Source organism: Palaemon carinicauda, chromosome 40 (assembly GCF_036898095.1).
Source record: "Palaemon carinicauda isolate YSFRI2023 chromosome 40, ASM3689809v2, whole genome shotgun sequence".
Taxonomy (NCBI): domain Eukaryota; kingdom Metazoa; phylum Arthropoda; class Malacostraca; order Decapoda; family Palaemonidae; genus Palaemon; species Palaemon carinicauda.
Window position 1 is genome coordinate 47,436,716 of NC_090764.1, and position 22,500 is coordinate 47,459,215.

Consider the following 22,500-nt stretch of genomic DNA (forward strand, 5'->3'; position numbering starts at 1 on the left):
TATATATATATATATATATATATATGTATATATATATATATATATATATATATATATATAAAATCCAAGCTCTAATTCATTTGGGTATCTTAGTATATGGTATATAACAATAAGTTCTCATGAGCATCTGAGAGTGAGGCTGTAAATTTAATCCAAATGGCTTCAAAGAGAAAGATTTATACATTCTGAATAACGCATATATCAATACCTGGCAAGGTTACTTCTTGCCTATTTGAAAAATGACTTGGAGCAGAAATAATCGCTCCCTCAGAAAATTGTGGAGGCGAATTTTATACAAAGAATTTACTAGAGCGTATGCTAACTATATCTTTACCAGCAGTTCATATTCAAAGGCTTTCCTGAATGTGCATTAAATCTAGTTAAAACTTCACATAGTAAATTTCATGGAAATTTTGAATTTGGAAATCAAATCGCCTGAAATTACAATAAAAATTAGACCAATATCAGTTTAGTGAAATCGGTGTTATTCCATGGACATGTCATGGTGTGATAATGAAACAATGTCCAATAGATTTTGAGAACAAAGCCCTCAGAAGGATATTTGGAGTTAAATGGCAGGACATGATTAGCAATGAAACTATAAGAGAGATTACTCGAGTGCCATATGTGGATGAGATCATGATGAGGGATGCAACATGGAGATGGTTTGGGCATGTTCTTCGAACTCCCAAGAGAGATTAGTTCACCAAACGTTCAGCTGGGCTCCACAAGGCACTAGAAGAGTTGGAAGACTCAGACCTACATGGCTGAGGACTATGAAGTGCGAAGTAGGAGATGATAAATGGAGAAGAATATAATTAAAAACTCAAGATAGAGACGACTGGCGAAATCTAACCGAGGCCCTTTACGTCAATAGGCGTAGGAGGAGATGATGATGATAATTAAATTTTGAAATAAATTATTCTGTGTATATCCAACGTATTTTCACTTATTTCAGTTTATACAACTTTCCCTATAGTATCTTTTTTTCAGCATCTCAAACATCAATGATGATACAATTAATTATCAAAATAAAAAATCTAATATTGAAAACTTTAACAGATGAAACAGAACGATAAAATAAAGTAGTACATGAGTATGACGTCATTGACTTTTATGTTCCAGCAACTATTCGTATCGACCAGGGCCGGTACGTCATTGCAAACATCAGTGCTTCGTAACTTTCTATGAGGCTGATTTAAAGGCTTATAGGTTTAAAGGCCACTCATGAGTGGCAGAGGCAAAGGACTGCACAATGATCTAGCTAGCAGGATAATGCCCTGTCGACCAGCAGTCGTCAACCGGTGGTCCGTGGAGAAAATTTTGGTGGTCCGCAGAAAAATTTGGATGTTATTTCCATTTTCGTTTTATTAATCCTCTTCAGGAAACCCTAATACAAATTACGCGAAAGACAGAGAACCCAGTTTTGCAAATTTGAATCCAGAATTTACCAGAAAAGAACAGAATTAAGTAACTAACAGTAATATTAATTACAATAAATTAAACATTATAAATGAATTTTTCCTGGTGTAGTTTTATGTAGTTTCATAACCGTAACGAACACAGTTACCTACCTACCCTGCTTCAGCAGGAGCCAGGCAACAGTTATATGTGAAACTTATCAAACACGATGGATAACTAGTTGTTGCTCAAATTACCAATTCTTCCTTCATGTTTTGGCTTTCAGATTCAAATAAAATAGAATAATCAGTAAGGAAAAGCAAGCAATCATTTTGCATTTCTTTAGTAAAACCAAAGATAGAATAACTGTTGATAATATTTATACTTCACTTAACCGTGACCTAATCATAAATCAGAGCATCCACAGACCTCGTCAAGCACCTTTAGAAAAAAAACATTCGAACTGGAGTTGAAAAGAAATGATGAAATTTTGATTAATTTAAGATCCTGTTATTGTGTGTTCTGAAAGTCACTTGCAATCAAAACACTCAGACTTAGCTAATGAAACCGTATAACATTTTCAAAGAATGTATTAAAATATGCAAAAAAAAAGTAGGTTCTTCAAAAGAATGGTTGCTGAAGACATCATTATTAAAGGCCTCTTGTCTGATAAGCTTCATTCAACAGCACTTAGTGATCGACATAATTTTTGGGTTGTTGTAACACAAACGAAGAATACCCTTGGCATGGCAATATGCGGATGATAGATCCGTTTCTAGCAAGCATTGAAACTAACATTAAACATTTAAGTGTGAATGAAAAAGAAAGCCTCATCGATCTATTATAGTATAAAAAATATAAATTCCAGTCATCCTTATCAAGACCTCATTTTTGGCTCTCCATAAAATGTGAAAACTCTTCATTCAGTGAAAGGCAAGGAATTTCTTATTAAATTTTTAACAATACATTTGTGTGAAAAAATATTTATATCTGTTATAGAAATTAAGACTCCCTACCGATCTTGGAATGACAAAATCTTACAGTAACGTAATTGGAGATTATTTTAAATAAACATAAGTAAATATCTCACTAAAAATGTGTAATGCTTAAATAAACTGGAAATTTTCATTTTTTGTAATAATTAAACTGGAACTTTATATAAAATACTGCATTAATAAAACGAAAGTTCTCTGTTTGTTATAACCTTCGCTAGCTTCTTTGCAGCCAAGGTTGTGTTTTGATAGGCCTACGGTTGTATGTGTTCGTGGTTGTGATTTGCATAATTCGAAAAGTATTTGACCAAATCTCATGAAATTATATGCGATGATTGCCATGATCGAAGGACAATTTGATGATATTTTGGGGGTGATTGGGTCAAAAGTAAAGTCCGAGGTCACGAAATGGTAAAACACGAATCACGAAACTCAAAAATTATATCACTTAATCTCATAAAATTTGGTGGGAAGACTGGCCATGATCCAAGGACAATTTACGTAGAATTTGGAGTGATTGGGTTCAAAGGTCAAGGTGAAAGTCACGAAAAGGTAAAAAATGTGTTTTTGCTATATCGTAGTAAATTTTTATCCGATTTTCGTGAAACTAGTGCCAAAATGTGCACAATTCAATTGCCTATCTTGTGATACTACCGCGAGAGAGTTATGGGGTCCTTTGACTGGCCAGACAGTACTACATAGGACCCTTCTCTCTGGTTACGGTTCTTTCCCTTTGCCTACACATACATCTGGCCTATTCTTCAAAGATTCTCCTCTGTCCTCATACACCTGACAACACTGAGATTACCAAACAATTCTTCTTTACCCAATTGCTCAGTAGTTACTTTCCTCTTGGTAAGGGTAGAGGAGACTCTTTAGACACTCCAAAATCAAACCACTGTCTTGGGTAGTGCCATAGCCTCTATACCATGGCCTTTCACTGTCATGGATTAGAGTTCTCTTGCTTGAGGGGTACACTCGGGCACACTATTCTACCTAATTTCTCTTCTTATTTTTTGTTAAAGTATTTATAGTTTATATAGGAATGATTTATTTTAATGTTTTAATTGTCCTTAAAATATTTTATTTTTCCTTGTTTCCTTTCGTCACTGGGCTATTTACCCTGTTGGGGCCCCTGGGCTTATAGCATTCTTCTTTTCCAACTAGGGTTGTAGCTTAGTAATTAATAATAATAATAATAATAATAATAATAATAATATAGTGATGTCATTACTCTTGTTTGTGTATTTATTTGTTTGTATGTCTGTCTGTGTGTTTGTTATTCGCATAACTTAAAAACTATTAAACCGAATCTCAGGAAATTTGGTGTGATGATTGCAAATGACCCAAGGACAATTAGATTAGATTTAGGGAGTGAATGGGTTAAAAGACTATGCAAAGATAACGAAAAGGTAAAAAAACATCTTTTTCCCATATCGTGGCTAATCTTTATCTGATTTGCATAAAACTAGTGCCAAATGTGCACAATTCAATTGCCTATCTTATAATTGCTTATGAATCAAATACTCACATCATCATCAGTTTTTTTTTTTTTTTCGTGACAAAAGTGACGGTGGTGGAGGTATGCGTTCCACCGAGTGCCCGTTCTAGATATATAGATGATCTAACTTCTTTTTAAAAATTCATGTTGGTGGTCCGCCAAATTTTGAATTATGCATTTAGTGGTCCAGGAAGTTTGGAAGGTTGGCGACCGCTGCTGTAGACTGACCATATATACATACGATCTGCGCCCAGGCCTCTTCTCCCCCCATGCTAGGACCAGGGAGGGCCAGGCAATGGCTGCTAATGACCGTGCAGGTAGACCTATAGGCTCCTCCAAATCCCCAACCTTAGCTCACAATGAGGGTGAGGCCACAGACACTACAAGAAGCTATCGAGCTTAAGCGTTTTACGAGGGCCAATGTAATGCAATCAGAACACATATATGAAAACTAAAGGCAATGACCAACAGTAAAAGTAAATTGCCCTTTGTTAACTTTTTTCTTCAAGTAAATTTGGTGGAAGTTGCCATGCAGGGCAGACTTACATATTATGAACCGCAATTTAAAAAGTTGAGCAATAAAAATGACATGAACCACAATAACTGTAACCTTACACTGAATAAACATTCAAAACTGAGAAAATTATCAATGAAAATAAATTTATAATTTTCAACTTTGTTGATGAATGGTAGGAAGGTATCATCTGAAATGGATGAGAGTTAATGATAAATATACTTCCATTCAGCTTGGGCATCATAAATATAAGAAACCCCTAATGCTCACTCTCCACATTTTGGACTTTCAGTTTGTCGTACGTCTGGATGGCACTATTTCTCTTCTTTAGAATGTTATAAGCGAGTTAAAAATCCTAGAAATGGAAGATGGATGTAAAGTTGCATTGATTGTGCATATTATTTTTAACCTTGCGATTAGAAGTGGCTGGCTGAACGCACCCACAAACCAATCGCCTATCTCTCGTCGTATGATATCTATAGTTGGTCATCGGTGATAAATGAAGCAGGATGCCATACGGCACCGTAATTTCAAATATTTTACTTCATGATTGTATTTCATATCGTTCTTCACAATAGTAAGATTATATTCTAAAATCAATTATATGATTATAATTTGTAGTAAAAGAAAGAATTGGCCGATAAACATTCTAAAACATTATTTTGCTGAAAAATTTAACGCTCGTGAACGGTTCCGGTTAGCAGCTCATAGTGTTTACATATTCGGCGGGCATGTTTGATTTTTGTCGGACTTCGTGTGTGTGCGGGATTTATTGGTTTATTGGCAATTTTAAGAATTGTTGATACTCAAGATGATGTCTAGCAGTGATACGGAGTATGCTGATAATCCACAACCCGCCACATCGAGTGATAATAGTCTAAATAGTGGGGTTTTCTATCGTTTTGGATTATGACCAAAAAACGGCAAGCTTCTACCTCTTCACTACACGGCTGAACGTAAGTGTGACCAATCATCTTTTACATGCTGTTTTATCATCATTATGATCACTCTTGGTTTCTTTGCATGTTAATTTTAACATTATAGATTGATTTTATTATTACTATCAATGTTATTTTCTTATTTGTGTTCTTACTGTAGTTATAATGTATGCAATAAGGGTCAACAGTAGGCCTACCACACCTTTTTTTTCTTTTCTCTTTTGCCAATTTTAGCATTGTCGTTTATCTATCTTGCAATCAGTCATGCCATCAATCATGTGTCATGCGATTAATCATGCCATCAATCATGTGCTTGGTCATTCTAGGAGACGTAAACATTCGGTAAAGTTTTACTGTATTACAGATTTTCATTTCGAACAGCCAATATGGTATTCATATAAACCTAACCTGACGCAAATTATAAGCTTCCAACTGAGCTATTTCTTAGTTTTGTCATTAATCTTGCAATCGATGATACCATCAATCATGTGCCAATCAATTGTTCAATTACACGCTTAATTGGCTCATGCTAAATCACTGTTCGATCTTAAAGTGTCCAAAAAAAAAAAGTAAAAGAAACGTAAATATCTTGAAAAATAAGGGCGTGGTAGTGATTTAAAAAATACTACAGCTGTTGTGTAAATCATCAATGAGTCATATGAATTTTTATTTTTTAGGCATATCCTAAAATTTCTAGCTTTGCAACATTTCCAAATAGTCAGACCATATGAAAATATGTTTTAAGATATGAGTTATGGCGTTTTGAAGTTTCAAAACTTTAAAGCCATTTTTCTGAGGTTCTTTAAATGTAGCGATATATATATATATATATATATATATATATATATATATATATATATATATATATATACGTATATATATATATATATATATATATATATATATATACATATATATATATATACATATATATATATATATATATATATATATATATATATATATATACATATATATATATATATATATATATATATATATATATATATATATATATATATATATATATATATATATATATATGTATATAACGGAAAATCTATTTTTGGGTGAGGTAGCCATGTCGTCCTGATGGAAGTTCCTTCGTTAGTAGCTTCCTAGGTTATATTCTTTCCCTTGTAGTCAAATATAACTTAAGAAGCTACTGACGAAGAACTTCCATCAGGACGACATGGCCTGAGCCCAAATATATATATATATATATATATATATATATATATATATATATATGTATGTATATATATTCGTAATCATCATCATCCAATATTATTATTATTATTATTATTATTATTATTATTATTATTATTATTATTATTATTATTATTATTATCATTATTATAGTCGTTCTCAACATGCAGCAGTTCTTGGACTGACAAATGGCTTAAATATTATATTGAAGACACCCATAAGATAGCAACAAAGAAAACGGTAAAACTAAAGTAAAGAAAAAGTGGAATCAACTTTCTTGTTATAGAAAATTCTTCAAAGTAATTAAATCAGTCGTTATTAATGGTTCTAATATTACGTGATTTTATAAAGTGGTCTCGATATTTCACCAGAATATACAAAACTAGGATCTTATAGATTATGATAACATTATGTTTTGCTTAATAACGGCTAATGGAAGATCCTTATAAAACTTTAACATGGCGAATAGCACAGACATAATTCCAGAGTAACCGAACACGAAATAGCAAAACATGTGCTATATATTCACCGTCAGGACAATAAGCAAACGTATATTGCTGATTACGTAGTCATGGAAAATTACCATGTTAATGAATCAGGCCAACTAATTCTGCTTTGTAATAGGCATTATGACTCGAATCTTCAGCAACTTTGCAACATTAAGATCGTAACAGATTGTGATAATAAGCCTTTATAGAAGGCCAGAAGGGAAATGTTTTGAAAAATGAATGATACTCTTGTTTTCTGAGTCTTAGTGATTATTTTTTCTTGATTATAGCGGTAGGGTACAGTTCGATATTGGTACTGTATAATATATCATTGTTCATGTTTTCAAAATGAATCTTGCAGTATCGAAGTTTTAATGACCATAAATAGGTGAAAACCATCTGAAATCGAATTACATATGAAAAATTCGATAAAACAATAATCTTCATTATTCGTTGCCCATTTCCTAACTTTTTATTTATTTATTTTTTTTTATGAATATATTCAATCTTAACTTTGTTTTGTATTGTACAAAGAGTAATAGATCATTCAGCTTTGAGACCTTCTAACTACCTTCAGAGAGTTTGAAGTATTCTTATTTATGAATTTTTCAAATAATATACAGGTATGAACAAAAAATATGGTACTTTATTTCATATTTCAGTATATTTTAGAGTCATACAGCATGTTTTTATATGTAATAGTAGGACTATATCAGCCAATTTAACTTTATTCAAATTTCCCACCCAATTGATATATTTATTTTTTTCACCGTGTTTCTAATATATATATATATATATATATATATATATATATATATATATATATATATACATATACATATATATATATATATATATATATATATATATATATATATATATACATATACATATATATATATATATATATATATCTATATATATATATATATATATATATATATATATATATATATATGCATACATACATACATATATAAACACTCTATTACATATTCATAGGTCTATGGCAGGGAAGTCTTCATATGTCGATTTGAATACTAAGACCTTACCATCATTTTTTCTCATCATATGATTTATTTCTTCGTGAATTCTCATTGATTGCTTTTATTAATAAACTCCACTACTTACACGTGTATACAATTACTTTCGCAAATTCCTTTTTACGTCACGACCAACGTTTCTTCCAACCTTCCTTTTCAAGTCTAAATATCTCAAAACCCCTTTTTCCGAGAAAGAACCATTTTCTCTCCTCCCACCGAGGATTGTTCGTGGATAACCTTCATAACCGTCATTTCATTCCTCTCCCCCTGCTCGAGACGAGAACGAAAACGCCTCTCTCCAGTTTACTTTTCGGCTTCCACCGCCTTTCAACACTAAACATTGTAAATTGACACAAAGGGGAGAAGTGTAAACGGTGATTTATGTGAAGATAAGGGAGAAGATTTAACTTTTTTTTTTTTTTTGACAGGGATATAGAAAAGAAAAATTAATTCATTGACTACAATGCCCTTACGAAGAAGACTTATAGAAAATAATAGGATAATTTTTATCTAGTGAAAGGAATATAAATTTAGAAAAGAAGAAAGTTGTATAACTGATGTGGATAAATAGATAGAAAGATGACAGGATGATAAATTCAAATCGCGAGATTACTAGACCGTTGCAAAGGCTTGGCCTCGACCCTGAACCTGAACCTGAACCTAATACTGTAGCGAGAACTACTGCTCCTTCATTACTTTACTCTGGAATTTGAACTTAGGAAGGAGTTTTGAGTGGTTCATGCCGTTATAGGTCTACTGTAAAAGGTCAAAGTTTACCACTAAAGTGTTTACGAAGCATTATTGAAACAAAAATGTCCGCATTTCCTCACTTGGAAATATTTGATCGTTAAAATGTTTTACCGATAATAGAATCAGAAAGGGCGTACATGTGCACATATATAGGCCTAAGTGTATAACGGTATAACATCAGAGAAAATCAAGACAATAATTTAGATATATAACTGGGAAAAATTAATAAAAAAAAAGAGCTCAGATCGGACGATTAGCCTGATTATGGAAGAATTAACATCATTATCATCTTAAATTCTATAAAAAATTATTATATATGTTTTTTATCCACTTCAAAAATACGAAAAACCTGAGACCGTTTGGTTGAGAAAATCTTGTTACAAAGCATTGTTAAAACTGATAAGTCATAACATTCTGTAGAGTGCGACTATTTTGCCTGGCCAAATCACTTACGGTGGCCTTTTGAAAATCAATCTAACGGCACCAGTTCAGCTACTTTGCTTACTATAATATGATGGATATTTCTGGACATGAGAGCATTTATCTTCATGAGTCAACAGTAAAAGACATATATATATATATATATATATATATATATATATATATATATATATATACTGTATATATATAAATGTATATATATATATATATATATATATATATATATTTATATATACTGTATATATATATATATATATATATATATATATATATATATATATATTTATATACTGTATATATATAAATATATGTATATATATAAATATGTATGTATATATATATATATATATACTGTATATATATAAATATGTATATATATATATATATATATATATATATATATATATATATATATACTGTATATATATATATATATATATATATATATATATATATATATATATGTATATATATGCTTGAATATTTTTACTTCTTTGACATGGAGAACAAGTGTTCGTCTGATTATATGGACAAGACAGTAGTATCTATAACTTTTTTGTTTTGCGTTTTGACGCATCATGGAAATAAATTCATAGCTTTTTCGGAATCGTCAATTCATGGGATTTTTTTTACTTACAATAAGTAGCACCCTAATAGGATTTCACTTATTGATATATACCTACTCTGGCAGTATGGGTCTTTGTTTCATGTCTTGTAATATCAATGAATTATCTAAACGACTTTTAAAACCAAAACTTATTTGAGAAATTGAAGCAGCAGGTGAGCTATGCAAATTCACTAGCAAAAATTGAACTTGAAGAGTTATTAAAAAAGAGATTTAAAAGTATGAATCAACAGATGACATATACAAATTCACTAGCTAAAATCAAACCTAAAAGCATTAGATAAAGAAAGCTATAGGCATAATCACCAACGTAAAATCCTCCAGCATCCAAAGAAAACGAGAGAGTGGTTCCAACTCGACCGTCAGCATGGAGTCCTTGTAACGTTGCTTTGTAAGCCGTATCCAACGACAAACCACCAACGTTAGCAATACAGCCCTGTTTGAAAATGATTTCATAATTAGAAATAAAAAAATGCACCCTATTTACATAAATGTATCTGTGCATTGTTTTTCTTCATTATCAGCATTATTAGATGTATTCCCTAAATTGTTTAACACATTTATCTTCATTTCATCATACTTTTTGGTTTCTGTTTATTGATTAATAATCATATATCTCCTCTAGCGAGGCTTTTTCCATAACTTTATAGATTTTCCACTGAAACAGGTAGCCTTTTGGAAACGTCTCTGCCTGGCGATCTGCTGGACGTTGAGTGTCTGCAATCTGACCATCCGTGTGAGCCAAGGATGGAGATTTTTGGCATCAACAGCCATCGCCTGGCCCTTCCTGCTCCTAGCCTGGATGGAGGGGATGGGGGGCTGGGCGCTGATCATATGTATAAATAGTCAGTCTCTAGGGCATTCTCACTGCCCCTTGCGTCTGCCATTCACGAGTGACCTTTAAACCTCAAACCTTTAAACGGCCCTTTTGTTGCTCCCCCACGTGTCCCGTACAGATATATGATTAATATCACCTTGAAAATTATTTTTCCCAATTTCCTTTATGCTTATTTGATATTTATACTCTTTTCGATACGTTTATCTTTGTATACATCAAGTAGAACACTGGTATTCCTCCAGCTCCATGTGCAATTTTATTATAGTATGCATATTTTCTGAACAAATGTGTTTCCTAATTTTTAGTACCTATAAGATAAGTGTTAGTATTATAAATTCATCTAAGATAATGCATTACAGAACTTATCATATTGTTTTCAAATCAACCAGTGTAAGTAACACCATAATATAATTAATAAGCAGTTATATCAAAGAAATCAAATACATAAGTTATTATTGACACTGCAGCAAATGTTGATTCTTAGGTTTAAATTTTCAAAGGCCACACATGAATGGCAGAGGCAAGGGACATTGACATTGCCCTAGCAAGCAGGACAATGCCCGAGAGACTGCCCATATATACATATGATCAGCACCCAACCCCCATCTCCTGGGATATCCAGGCAATGGCTGCTGGTGACTCACCAGGTAGACCTTTAGGCTCCCCCAAACCCCACATCCGTAGCTCACAAGGATGGTAAGGTTGCAGACATTAAAGGAACTATCGAGTATAAGAGGGACTCGAACCTCAGTCTGGCAATCACCAGGCAGTGACGTTACAAATAGGCCATCACATTTCTGTTCTGTCGACTTTCTTGAGTAACAAAACAGAAAACTATTTATTATAATAACTTTGGGAACTAGTGACACCCAGCCTCCCTGGTCAATATGAGCTACCATTTCCTCTAAAATTCATCTTGTGACCTAACTACAATTAAGCTGGGGGTCTTTAGCACCAAGCAAGTCCTGTGGGTTGCAAAGGAATATCCGTTTCCCACTTGTAACATTCCATGATCAATACAAATCCCTTGATCCTTACTCTGCAGGGTGTCGAAGGAAAACACGCTTAGAATATAGAAATGAGTGTTGTTAACGCACATAAAAATAATCAACATACCACATAAAAATCAAACTAGTCTAATTAATTGACTGTTAGAAAAGGATAAAACTTGGATCCCGGTTCAATACTACGTTTACAACAAAATTATATTCTTTCTCAAGGAAGATGAATTTGATCATGATCCGAATTTATATTCCAGTACTTTCATAACACTACTCTAGATAAGGAAGTCTTTCAACTCTCAGTAGAAACTTACATCGTGTTTGCCCGAGACTGAAGTCGTGACCTTGAGCATAAGATGTTTGTGATCCCATATCTGAAGAAGATAGCCATCAGGCTTCAGACCTTCTGGTCGACCACCGCCGGCATCCCATTCGCTGGATGTGAGTGCTCCTGAGATAAAGAAATGATAGAAATAGTATTATTCATTATGATTTTTATCAACTCCTATATTGTGCCCTCAGGCAGATTCATGGCATCCACAGCTTATTATCTTCGATATTTTTATAACCTTTATTTGTGCTCTCATGTGATACTCCTGCATTCTAGTCTATCCTAGTTACTCCTTTTGTTTTCATTAGCTTTAATTATAACTTCTCAGACTGGCTGCCTCTTGTCTTTTTTTCTAGTGGAGAATTTTAAAGAAAGGATTATATCTTTTGACGTCATCTGTGAGCAACTGCTGGTAATATGAATGCATCGTCTGCAATTTTGTTTACCAATACATACCTTGCCTCAGCTGCCTGGAAGATATGAAAATGTAATTTTAGAATTACATGACATTCTGCCGAAGATTTTTCGTCAGTTGAAACTTTGAGAACTATTTGCCTCTATGCTTACTAGGCCGTTTCTCGGGATAGCTAAAGGGGTACCTAAACATTTTTTTCCGTCATACAATGGGTCGTCTTCATCTAACTCGTAATTCATATACCTTGTTATCTCACCTAGACTAAGAGTCCGTTTCTCAAATCATCTCTGATTTGTTCGAAATTTCCTCCTTCTCAATACATGTCGCATGCTTCTACTATTCGGATGGTCTGTCTGGACGAATATCGGAAAAATGAGTTAATTTCTCAGTAAGTCTCTATAAAACCGAAGAATGACTTATCGAAAACACTTGAAATTTTTAAACTAACTTATTTCTACGACATAAAATAACCTGAATATATGGACTATTTCATCAAAATGTATCATAGATTTGAAGCTACAAAAGATTTCCTACCCTCGTCCGCAAAGATTGGCCATACGATACAATTCTTTTAGCATGGTATTGAAATCTTATAACTTAATATAAAGTAACCACCAAAACCAACATCGGGTAGCACTTTTTTAATTCCCTTAACAACAAAACAGTACATGAATGCCCCTTGAGTTTGTTCTATTTCGAAACATGTGAGCAAGCGTTGCATTGCAACAATGCCAGATTATTCCAACAACTTCTGATAGTTCCGGGACTTAGTTGGTCATAGTTCAGAAGTCCACACTGGACCTTTGATTCATTTCCATACCTTAACTTGCAAGGATTTATTTCCTCTTTGAAGGCAACCACGTGAAATAATATTGAAAACTGGTGCTTGTCTATATCGCTTAGGTCACCGTTATTCCGCATTATTCAAGAATTGCCATTTTACTAAAATACACCACCAGTCTCCCTATGTCTTGCATCTCAAATTCTCACAAAAAATTAGCACCTATAAAATTTCTGTAAATTTCGTGGAGGGGGGAGGGGTGTGTGGCGGGCAGATTCTTATATCTCTTGCTTTTATCCTTTCCTCTTTTCCTAATACGTTCTAATTAAGAGATAAATGATAAGGACAAGTAAAAAACAGCACGGAATATAAAAACGTCTTTACTAACAAAGGAATTCATAAGAGTACTGTCAGCGTTTTAAGTTGATCAGTCGCTTTAGTTATTTGTCCGCGTGTCTGTGGACAGTATTACGTCAAAACTACTCGACGGATTTTGACGAAATTTTCACCACAGATAGATCTTCGGTCATGGCCGACCCCATGAAAAGGAGAGTCTCCGGATCCGGATCCAGATTTAAAGACAACGTTAAAACTACTCGAAGGATTTTGACGAAATTTTCACCACAGATAGATCTTCGGTCATGGCCGACCCCATGAAAAGGAGAGTCTCCGGATCCGGATCCAGATTTAAAGACAACGTTAAAACTACTCGACGGATTTTGACGAAATTTTCACCACAGATAGATCTTCGGTCATGGCCGACCCCATGAAAAGGAGAGTCTCCGGATCCGGATCCAGATTTAAAGACAACGTTAAAACTACTCGAAGGATTTTGACGAAATTTTCACCACAGATAGATCTTCGGTCATGGCCGACCCCATGAAAAGGAGAGTCTCCGGATCCGGATCCAGATTTAAAGACAACGTTAAAACTACTCGACGGATTTTGACGAAATTTTCACCACAGATAGATCTTCGGTCATGGCCGACCCCATGAAAAGGAGAGTCTCCGGATCCGGATCCAGATTTAAAGACAACGTTAAAACTACTCGAAGGATTTTTACGAAATTTTCACCACAGATAGATCTTCGGTCATGGCCGACCCCATGAAAAGGAGAGTCTCCGGATCCGGATCCAGATTTAAAGACAACGTTAAAACTACTCGACGGATTTTGACGAAATTTTCACCACAGATAGATCTTCGGTCATGGCCGACCCCATGAAAAGGAGAGTCTCCGGATCCGGATCCAGATTTAAAGACAACGTTAAAACTACTCGAAGGATTTTTACGAAATTTTCACCACATTAAATTTTGGAGATGATCCTCATCAGGATTTGCATTGTTCGCAATTTTAACGATAAAGTCAAAACAAATGGATGGATTTTAACGAAATTTCCAATACAGATAGATCTTAGGCCATGGACGAATCCATCAACCTTTGGCGGAGGTCAGAAATCTCTGATTGGTCTTGTTTATAATTCACATATGCGCAATCAAAGACAAAATCACCGGTATTTAATACATACAAAGGTGAAACTTTATTTTTGGGACATGCGAATGGACAAGGTACGCTTTTAAAAAAACCGTAATTTTTATCGGACATTCGTAAAAATATACTGTTCTCAGCCGTATTCCAGTAAAATACAGGCGACCGTAATTTCATCTTACTTTGTTACTATCCGTTTTTAAAACGGTAAATGTCAGGCAACATTTATTCCAGGATTTTTACCGTTTTTACGAAAAAATTTCAATAATGTACATTTATTTGAAGTCCCCACAATTCTAAAATGCAGGAAGAGTAGCCTTAAACAATCTGGTCACAAGATGAATTTTCAATAGTTTCAACTTTATATAAGAGAAATGCTAGAACTTGCCAGCAAACTATCTAACAAAACGGATAAACAAAAAGAACAATGTTGTTGGCCAATTAGGAGAGTGTTTACATACGACAAAGCCTAACATTAACTTTCGATAATTTTAGTGGCTTTTTCTTTAAATAACTATCGAAGTAATATTCTCTGAGTATGTCTTTCTTTTCACAGTAAAAAGAAAATTTGCAAGACGTAGATTTACGCGGATGAAATGACACCTTAAAATACTTACATCAGAGGAGCTTGAATTAGAAGGAAGAGAAATAAAAATTCAATTGAATTACCCGTCGTAAAGGGTGAATGTGACCATCGCAAGGTAACGCCCACAGCTACTTTTCCTAAATCTGCAGTGTTGCTGGTCGGTCGATGGGCTACCCCTCGTTGTCCAAGACCAACTCCTGCAAGATAATGAAGTCATAAAACTATCTTAAAAACTAACAGCCATATCCTCTCTCTCTCTCTCTCTCTCTCTCTCTCTCTCTCTCTCTCTCTCTCTCTCTCTCTCTCTCTCTCTCTCTCTCTCTCTCAATGTAGCAACACAACAGCAACGGTTATGTATATAATAAAAATTTTCACAATTATACTATTAATAATAACTTAACCAAAATTGGTAAAGACGTTTGTTATGAAAGTGAGTTTACAAAAGGCTAACAGAGTGTTTGTCCTTAATGTTTTCGTTCGTCGCTAAGAAAACTAATAGTTTTACGAATCCTGGATCTTTGTGCTGTAAGAAATGATAGGGTCAGGAGTTAGTTGTTGAGCTGAAGGATGAAGACAGCTTTATTATGTTTGTTTTCATGATGCAGGTTATAATTACAATATCACTATGTACACCTACTACTTAAATGCACCCTTTATATTATGGCTGTCAACTTTGAATACCATGATGGAGTGATAGGGACAGCGTTCAAAAGTTGAAAAGAAAGATAGTTAGCGTAAAGATTTAATTTTCTTGTTTTATCTTGATATTATTCATATAATATTAGGGTAACCCTGTTATTACCTTGGGATTATTTTCATGTTTTAACGATACTATTTTAATATCATTTGTCCCAGAGACTGTTCTAAGTGTACGATGAAAAGAAAAGGCAAGGTCAGCGTTAACATATTGAACATTCCAACATATCGTTGTTACTTTCCAAAATGGATATGCTTGATTAAAAATCTAAATGAAAGGTCTCAGCGAAAACACTATATAATATCCCCACAGCACTTTATTGCTTTGCTATCGCTGTTACTTTCCAAAATGGATATGCTTAATTAAAAATCTAAATAAAAGCTCTCGGTGAGTAAGCTACGGAAAACTCTATATACTCCACAGCACTTTATTACTGTAGGTGTTGGTGAATTATTTCAATGAGTCTGTTAGACCCATTTCAGCTTATGAAGTAATAAAAAATCATTATTCTATATGGTCTAAGGCATATGTCTTCTAATGTACACCTTATGATATGGCGTTTCCGGCATTGTTAATAGCAATGTCTATGATTTAGATAATATGGTCAGAATATTTCTATCCTAAAATGATAATTAGAGGTATCAAAGTCACGCAATGTTCATCTGTACTGAAAGCGTTAGTCTTTAACCAAGGGCTGTCTTATAATTCAACCAAACAAGGACATAATCGTATCACTAGCAAGCTACATTTATTTGTTCTAACTGTGGATAAAATAAGACATATCACAAATTCTGAAATTAAACATCACTAGCTAAACCACCCCTTGCACCTATTGCACAGCATTTACAACGTTTAAAACGCTTGTAAGAGGCTAAAATAATTTTCTACACCACCATATGAACTTACTGCCGTTAGTCTTCTGAAAGCGTTGTGAACGTTTTATAGGCTGTGCAGTAAGTGCAAGTGGTAGTGTAACCAGTAATTTGAGCCTTTTGGAAGCGTAAATAAGAGTTTAAGTGCCAGCTGGTATTAAGATCTACCATCAGTATTTTGCTGGCTTAGGAAGTGACAATGTTTTGAAGTAATATTAAAATCTACCACAAGACCGAGACGGGGTTTAGGCCTCCTAGGTGAGAGAAAATATCTCATGACAAGTGATCCTTTTCATGTGACACCAATGACTTTCACTATTAGGGGAGTTTGGGTTTTTCGATACTTGAGTCAAGTTTTAATTTGAAACCAGATAGTAATAGAGATTGTAATTTTCATTCAAGGAGAAGATAATGGTTCAATAAAGTACACACACACGGATAAAGACTGAAAATATAAGTACATCGTTAAACAGGGAAGATTAAAAAATTATAAGCACCTAAAACTTGCACAAATGCGCGAATACATCTGGTTAAGATGCAAATTTGCGTATTCTTAAGATTCTCTTTAAAAAACAAATTTCATATATAACCTGATTCTTATTTGTGTATGTAACTGTATGCACATGAATATAAATCAACATTCAAAAGATACACTCACGATTTTAAATATTCAAACAAATGAATAACCAGTAGGAACATAAGACCTGCTATAATCTAGGTTACAGGGAATGCACGATCATTGCGGAAAGTTAAGGTACTCCTATATCACCTTTGATTAATTTTCTTCAAAATCTAAACATTGTAGAGATTTAACCATTAAGAAAGATGGACTCACCTGGAACAAGAACTGCCGAGGAAAAGGTAAAGTTGATCAAATTGTAGGGCCAGTAATGAGGACCAACCAAAGCTTCCAGTTTACCTCCGTAAGTGACGTTGCTCTTCAGACCCCCAAACTGTTGGGAAAAGTATAACGAGTAGAAAATCGAATGCAAAGGAGAGTAAATATGTTAGGTTTCATGTGTATGTCTATATATATATATATATATATATATATATATATATATATATATATATATATATATATATATATATATATATATATATATATATAAAATATGCGTTTCAAATATTTTTCAATCAAATAATGAGACACGCAATATGAAATAGGTTATTGAAATCTTTGTACTTGTCCAATATAAGGATAAAACAGGTTAGTTCTGTTGTGAGGCCATGAAGAATAATTTGAAATGTTTTCAAAACGTTAATGTTGTTCACATTGAACATCTTAAACCGAATATTTTCATCGTTTTATTTGAACTTCAATCTTACAATAATCGAAAGGATTTTATGAAAATATAATTTACATCACATGCCAAGAAACAAAAATTTCTAGAGCATTGATGACTGAAACACGTGAAATCGCAAAGGGCCTCGGTTATATTTCACCACTTGTCTCTATCTGGAGCTTTTAATTCAATAGTTCTCCATTCATCATCTTTTACTTCATGCTTCATAGTCCTCAGCCTTGTAGGCCTGGGACTTCCAACTCTTCTAGTGTCCTGAGGATCGCAGTTGAAAGTTTGGTGAACTACTCTCTCTTGGGGTGTGCGAAGAGCATGCCCAAACCATCCATCTACCCCTCACCATGATCTCATCCATATATGGCACTCGAGTAATCTCTTATAGTTTCATTTCTAATCCTGTGCTGCCATGTAACTCGCAATATTCTTCTGAGGGCTTTGTTCTCAAATCTACTAAATCTATTGAGATTGTTTCATCATCATCATCATCATCATCTCCTCCTACGCCTATTAACGAAAAGGGCCTCGGTTAGATTTCGCCATTCGTCATTATCTTGAGCTTTTAGTTCAATACTTCTCCATTCATCATATATTTAAATATATTTTCCTTTATTGGTATGGTGGTTGGGTTCAAAAGAAGATGTAAATACAATACTAATGTTGCATTCATTCTTTAATTGCTGAACAACATATAGCTTTTACAGCATTACGTGATATATACAGCTCTTATAAGCAGCATTATGCTTTTGCATACTGTACATTAAGTCTATATCGAAAGCACATAAAAATATGTCTTTTTATTCTATCGTAATCCATCTTTTCAATGTGACCGAAACAAGTCATACCCTCGGATTCATCCTTTCACCCATATTGAGCTTTATACCACTTATTTCTATTCTTTCTATCCCTCACATACTTCACAAAAATGCCTCATGCAGTTGCTTTTCCTTTTATTCGTATAGATGCCACTTAGGGAAGGTATGTTCAACCATATTTTGTACACTTAATATTTGGCTTCATAGACACTCCAGTTATCATTTCTCTTTGAAATTCACTTTTTTATGTTCCTTTCTTAATCTATTTTGTTACCTTTCTCATCCCTAACCTTCCTATAATTATCCACTGCATTTGCTTTCGTTCTTTAACAGTCCATTTATTGCTCGATCTTTCTCGTTTCCATTTACCCTTACTCTTACCCATATTTACTTTCATCATTTCCCCTTTGGGAAAGAAATTATGAACCGATTATTTCACACTTCACTAAAGATTCATATTTCTTTAGAGCACCCATAGAGATTGGTATTTTAGAATATGCTTCACTTTAATCTGGAAAACCTTATACCGCTATTAATAAATTTTCTTCTTACCATACTTGGTTGAAATAATTTACATTGCATCATTATCATATCGTATTGCCTTCATCAACCCTATATATACCATGTACTATATATTAGTATTGTAAGGGTTGTGGTGGCCGAAATAGTAACGTCCCTGACTGGTGAAAGCCAGACTTGGATTCTAGTCCCGCTGAAACTTACTTGTTTCTTTGGTCGTTGCAACCTCACCATCCTTGTGAGCTAAGGATGGCGAGTTTGGGGGAGCCTATAGGTCTATCTGCTGAGTCATCAACAGCCATTGCCTGGCCCTTCTTAGTCCTAGCTCGGGTGGAGAGGGAACTTGGCCGCTGATCATGTATATGGTTAGTCTCTAGGGCATTGTCCTGTTCGATAGGGAAATGTCATTGTCCCTTGCCTCTGCCATTCATGAGCAGGCTTTAAACCTTCAAGTGTTTCATAACAAATACTTAACTGTTACATCCTTATCTGAACTTTTACTACTCCTCCTTATTAAGTCATCCTGTTTGACTCACTTCCTCTATCAATGGCTTACCATATGCCTTTCCACTATAATAAGAAACATTTCCCTTAGATTTTTGTCTGTTGTATAGTCTTTAACTTAGCAAAGGGAAAATAAACATCTTCATACATTCCTTTGGCACATTTTCCTTATTTAAACGAACCTTGAACACATTGGTCAGTCACTCAATCACATTTTCACTAAGAAACAGCAGAATCCTAAGATAGTCCTATCATATCTTGGTTTCTTTTGTTTATTCAACCCTTAAATTTTTTTTTTTTTTTATATCGTCGAAATTCACTTAAACAAGCATTTTCAAAATTACATTATCATTATTACAATCTATTTTATGTGATTCAACTTTGCCTTTCCTTTCCTCTCCATTCAAAAAAATCTTGAGAATACTCACTCCATCGACATCTGACTACATTCTTCTCAGATATATTTCCATTTGTAACATATCTGAGATATTTTTGCTCATCCACATTTCTCTGAGAAATCACGTTTTTTCTCTTTGAATTACCTACTTATATATATATGTATATATTTATATATATTTATATATACTGTATATATATATGTATACATACATATATATATATATATATATATATATATATATATATATATATATATATATATATTATATATATATATATATACTGTATATATATATGTATACATATATATATATATATATATATATATATATATATATATATATATATATATATATATGTATATACCAAAATTGATATTCTTCATTGTCTGTCTCTCTTTATCTAAAACTTCCTTTATGGTTACCTTATGTTTATACTCTTATGTTTTTATCCCAAGTATGTTTTTTCATCCATGTTGATCTTCTATCTTAATGCACTAAATTTTGGAAGGTGCATTTTTATAAGAAATTTGACCCATTTTTATCTGATTCTATACTCTAATGAAACCTATATACAATCATATATATGTATATATATATATATATATATATATATATATATATATATACACACATTCTCTCTCTCTCTCTCTCTCTCTCTCTTTATATATATATATATATATATATATATATATATACATTTACATATATATACAGTATATATATGTACACATATATTTATGTATATATATATATATATATATATATATATATATATATATATATATATATATATATATATATATTATGTATAGCCCACTGCTCAACATATGCATCAGACATATCCTTCCACTCGCGTCTGTTTATGGCCTTTTTATGCCATTTTATGCCCGCAAATTCTTTCAGTTTTTTTAATTCATAATCTTTTCTTCCTTTCCCAGCTTCTGTTGTAATCTCTAGGGACACATTCTATTATTCTTTATGTCCATCTATAATTGGTCATTCTCATTCTATGTCCTGCCCACGTCCATTTTTTTTTCTTTTTTCTTACGTTAGAATATCCTCTATTTTTAGTTTGCTTTTGCATATATATATATATATATATATATATATATATATATATATGTGTATATATATAATATATACACACACATATATATATATAGATAGATAGATAGATAGATAGATATATACATGCATCCATATATATACATATATGTATATATATATATATTATATATATATAAATATATATATATATATATATCTCCTCTATTTTAGTTTTCTTTCGCATATATATATATATATATATAATATATATATATATATATATATATATATATATATATATATATATATATATATACAACACTTATTTTGAAACGCGACACATATAGATAACTATATAAACTAATAGACAATAACGAAGCAACATCACTTTAAATCTTACCTGGTGCTGAAGATTGGTGGAACTGTAAATTGTGGTTGTGGCAAATGGGTCGAAATGCTGGAGACGTGTGAGGGAGAGGCCGTAGCCCTTGACGGCGTCATTTAGAGACAGAGAGAATTTCGAAGACCAGGTCAACTCCAAAGAAGTCTCTGAGGGAAGAGAAATATAGCTGAATGGAATAAGAGGCGTTGGAATAGATATAGTTACAAAAATATTGTATAAGCTTTTTATCATTCAGTTTCAATTTACACTAAAAGGATCTCCCAAATATGATAAAGAGTAAGAGTGTATATATATATATATATATATATATATATATATATATATATATATGTATATACAGTTTATATATATATATATATATATATATATATATATATATATATATATATATATTATATATATACAGTATATATATATATATATATTATATATATATATATATATATATATATATATATATATATATATATATATATATATATATATATATATATATATATATATATACCTTTTCGGTCACGCTGGGCACTCCCAGTCTCTCGAGTAGGGGGAGAGGGAGTAGTCATATCCTTGTGAGATGGCGTTGCGTGTACGTGTGTCT

General features: G+C 32.8%; 1 protein-coding gene across 1 annotated transcript in view; it reads right to left on the minus strand.

Moving 5' to 3' along the window:
- The window catches only part of LOC137631759 (uncharacterized), a 161,880-nt gene that overhangs the window by 7,942 nt on the left and 131,438 nt on the right, over positions 1-22,500 (minus strand). Inside the window, exons 3-7 of the mRNA XM_068363693.1 lie at positions 21,897-22,045; positions 17,745-17,862; positions 15,424-15,537; positions 12,056-12,192; positions 10,209-10,338 (exon numbers count right to left, since the gene is read on the minus strand). Coding sequence (XP_068219794.1) covers positions 10,209-10,338; positions 12,056-12,192; positions 15,424-15,537; positions 17,745-17,862; positions 21,897-22,045 — 648 coding nt within the window. The remainder of the gene's footprint in view (positions 1-10,208; positions 10,339-12,055; positions 12,193-15,423; positions 15,538-17,744; positions 17,863-21,896; positions 22,046-22,500) is intronic.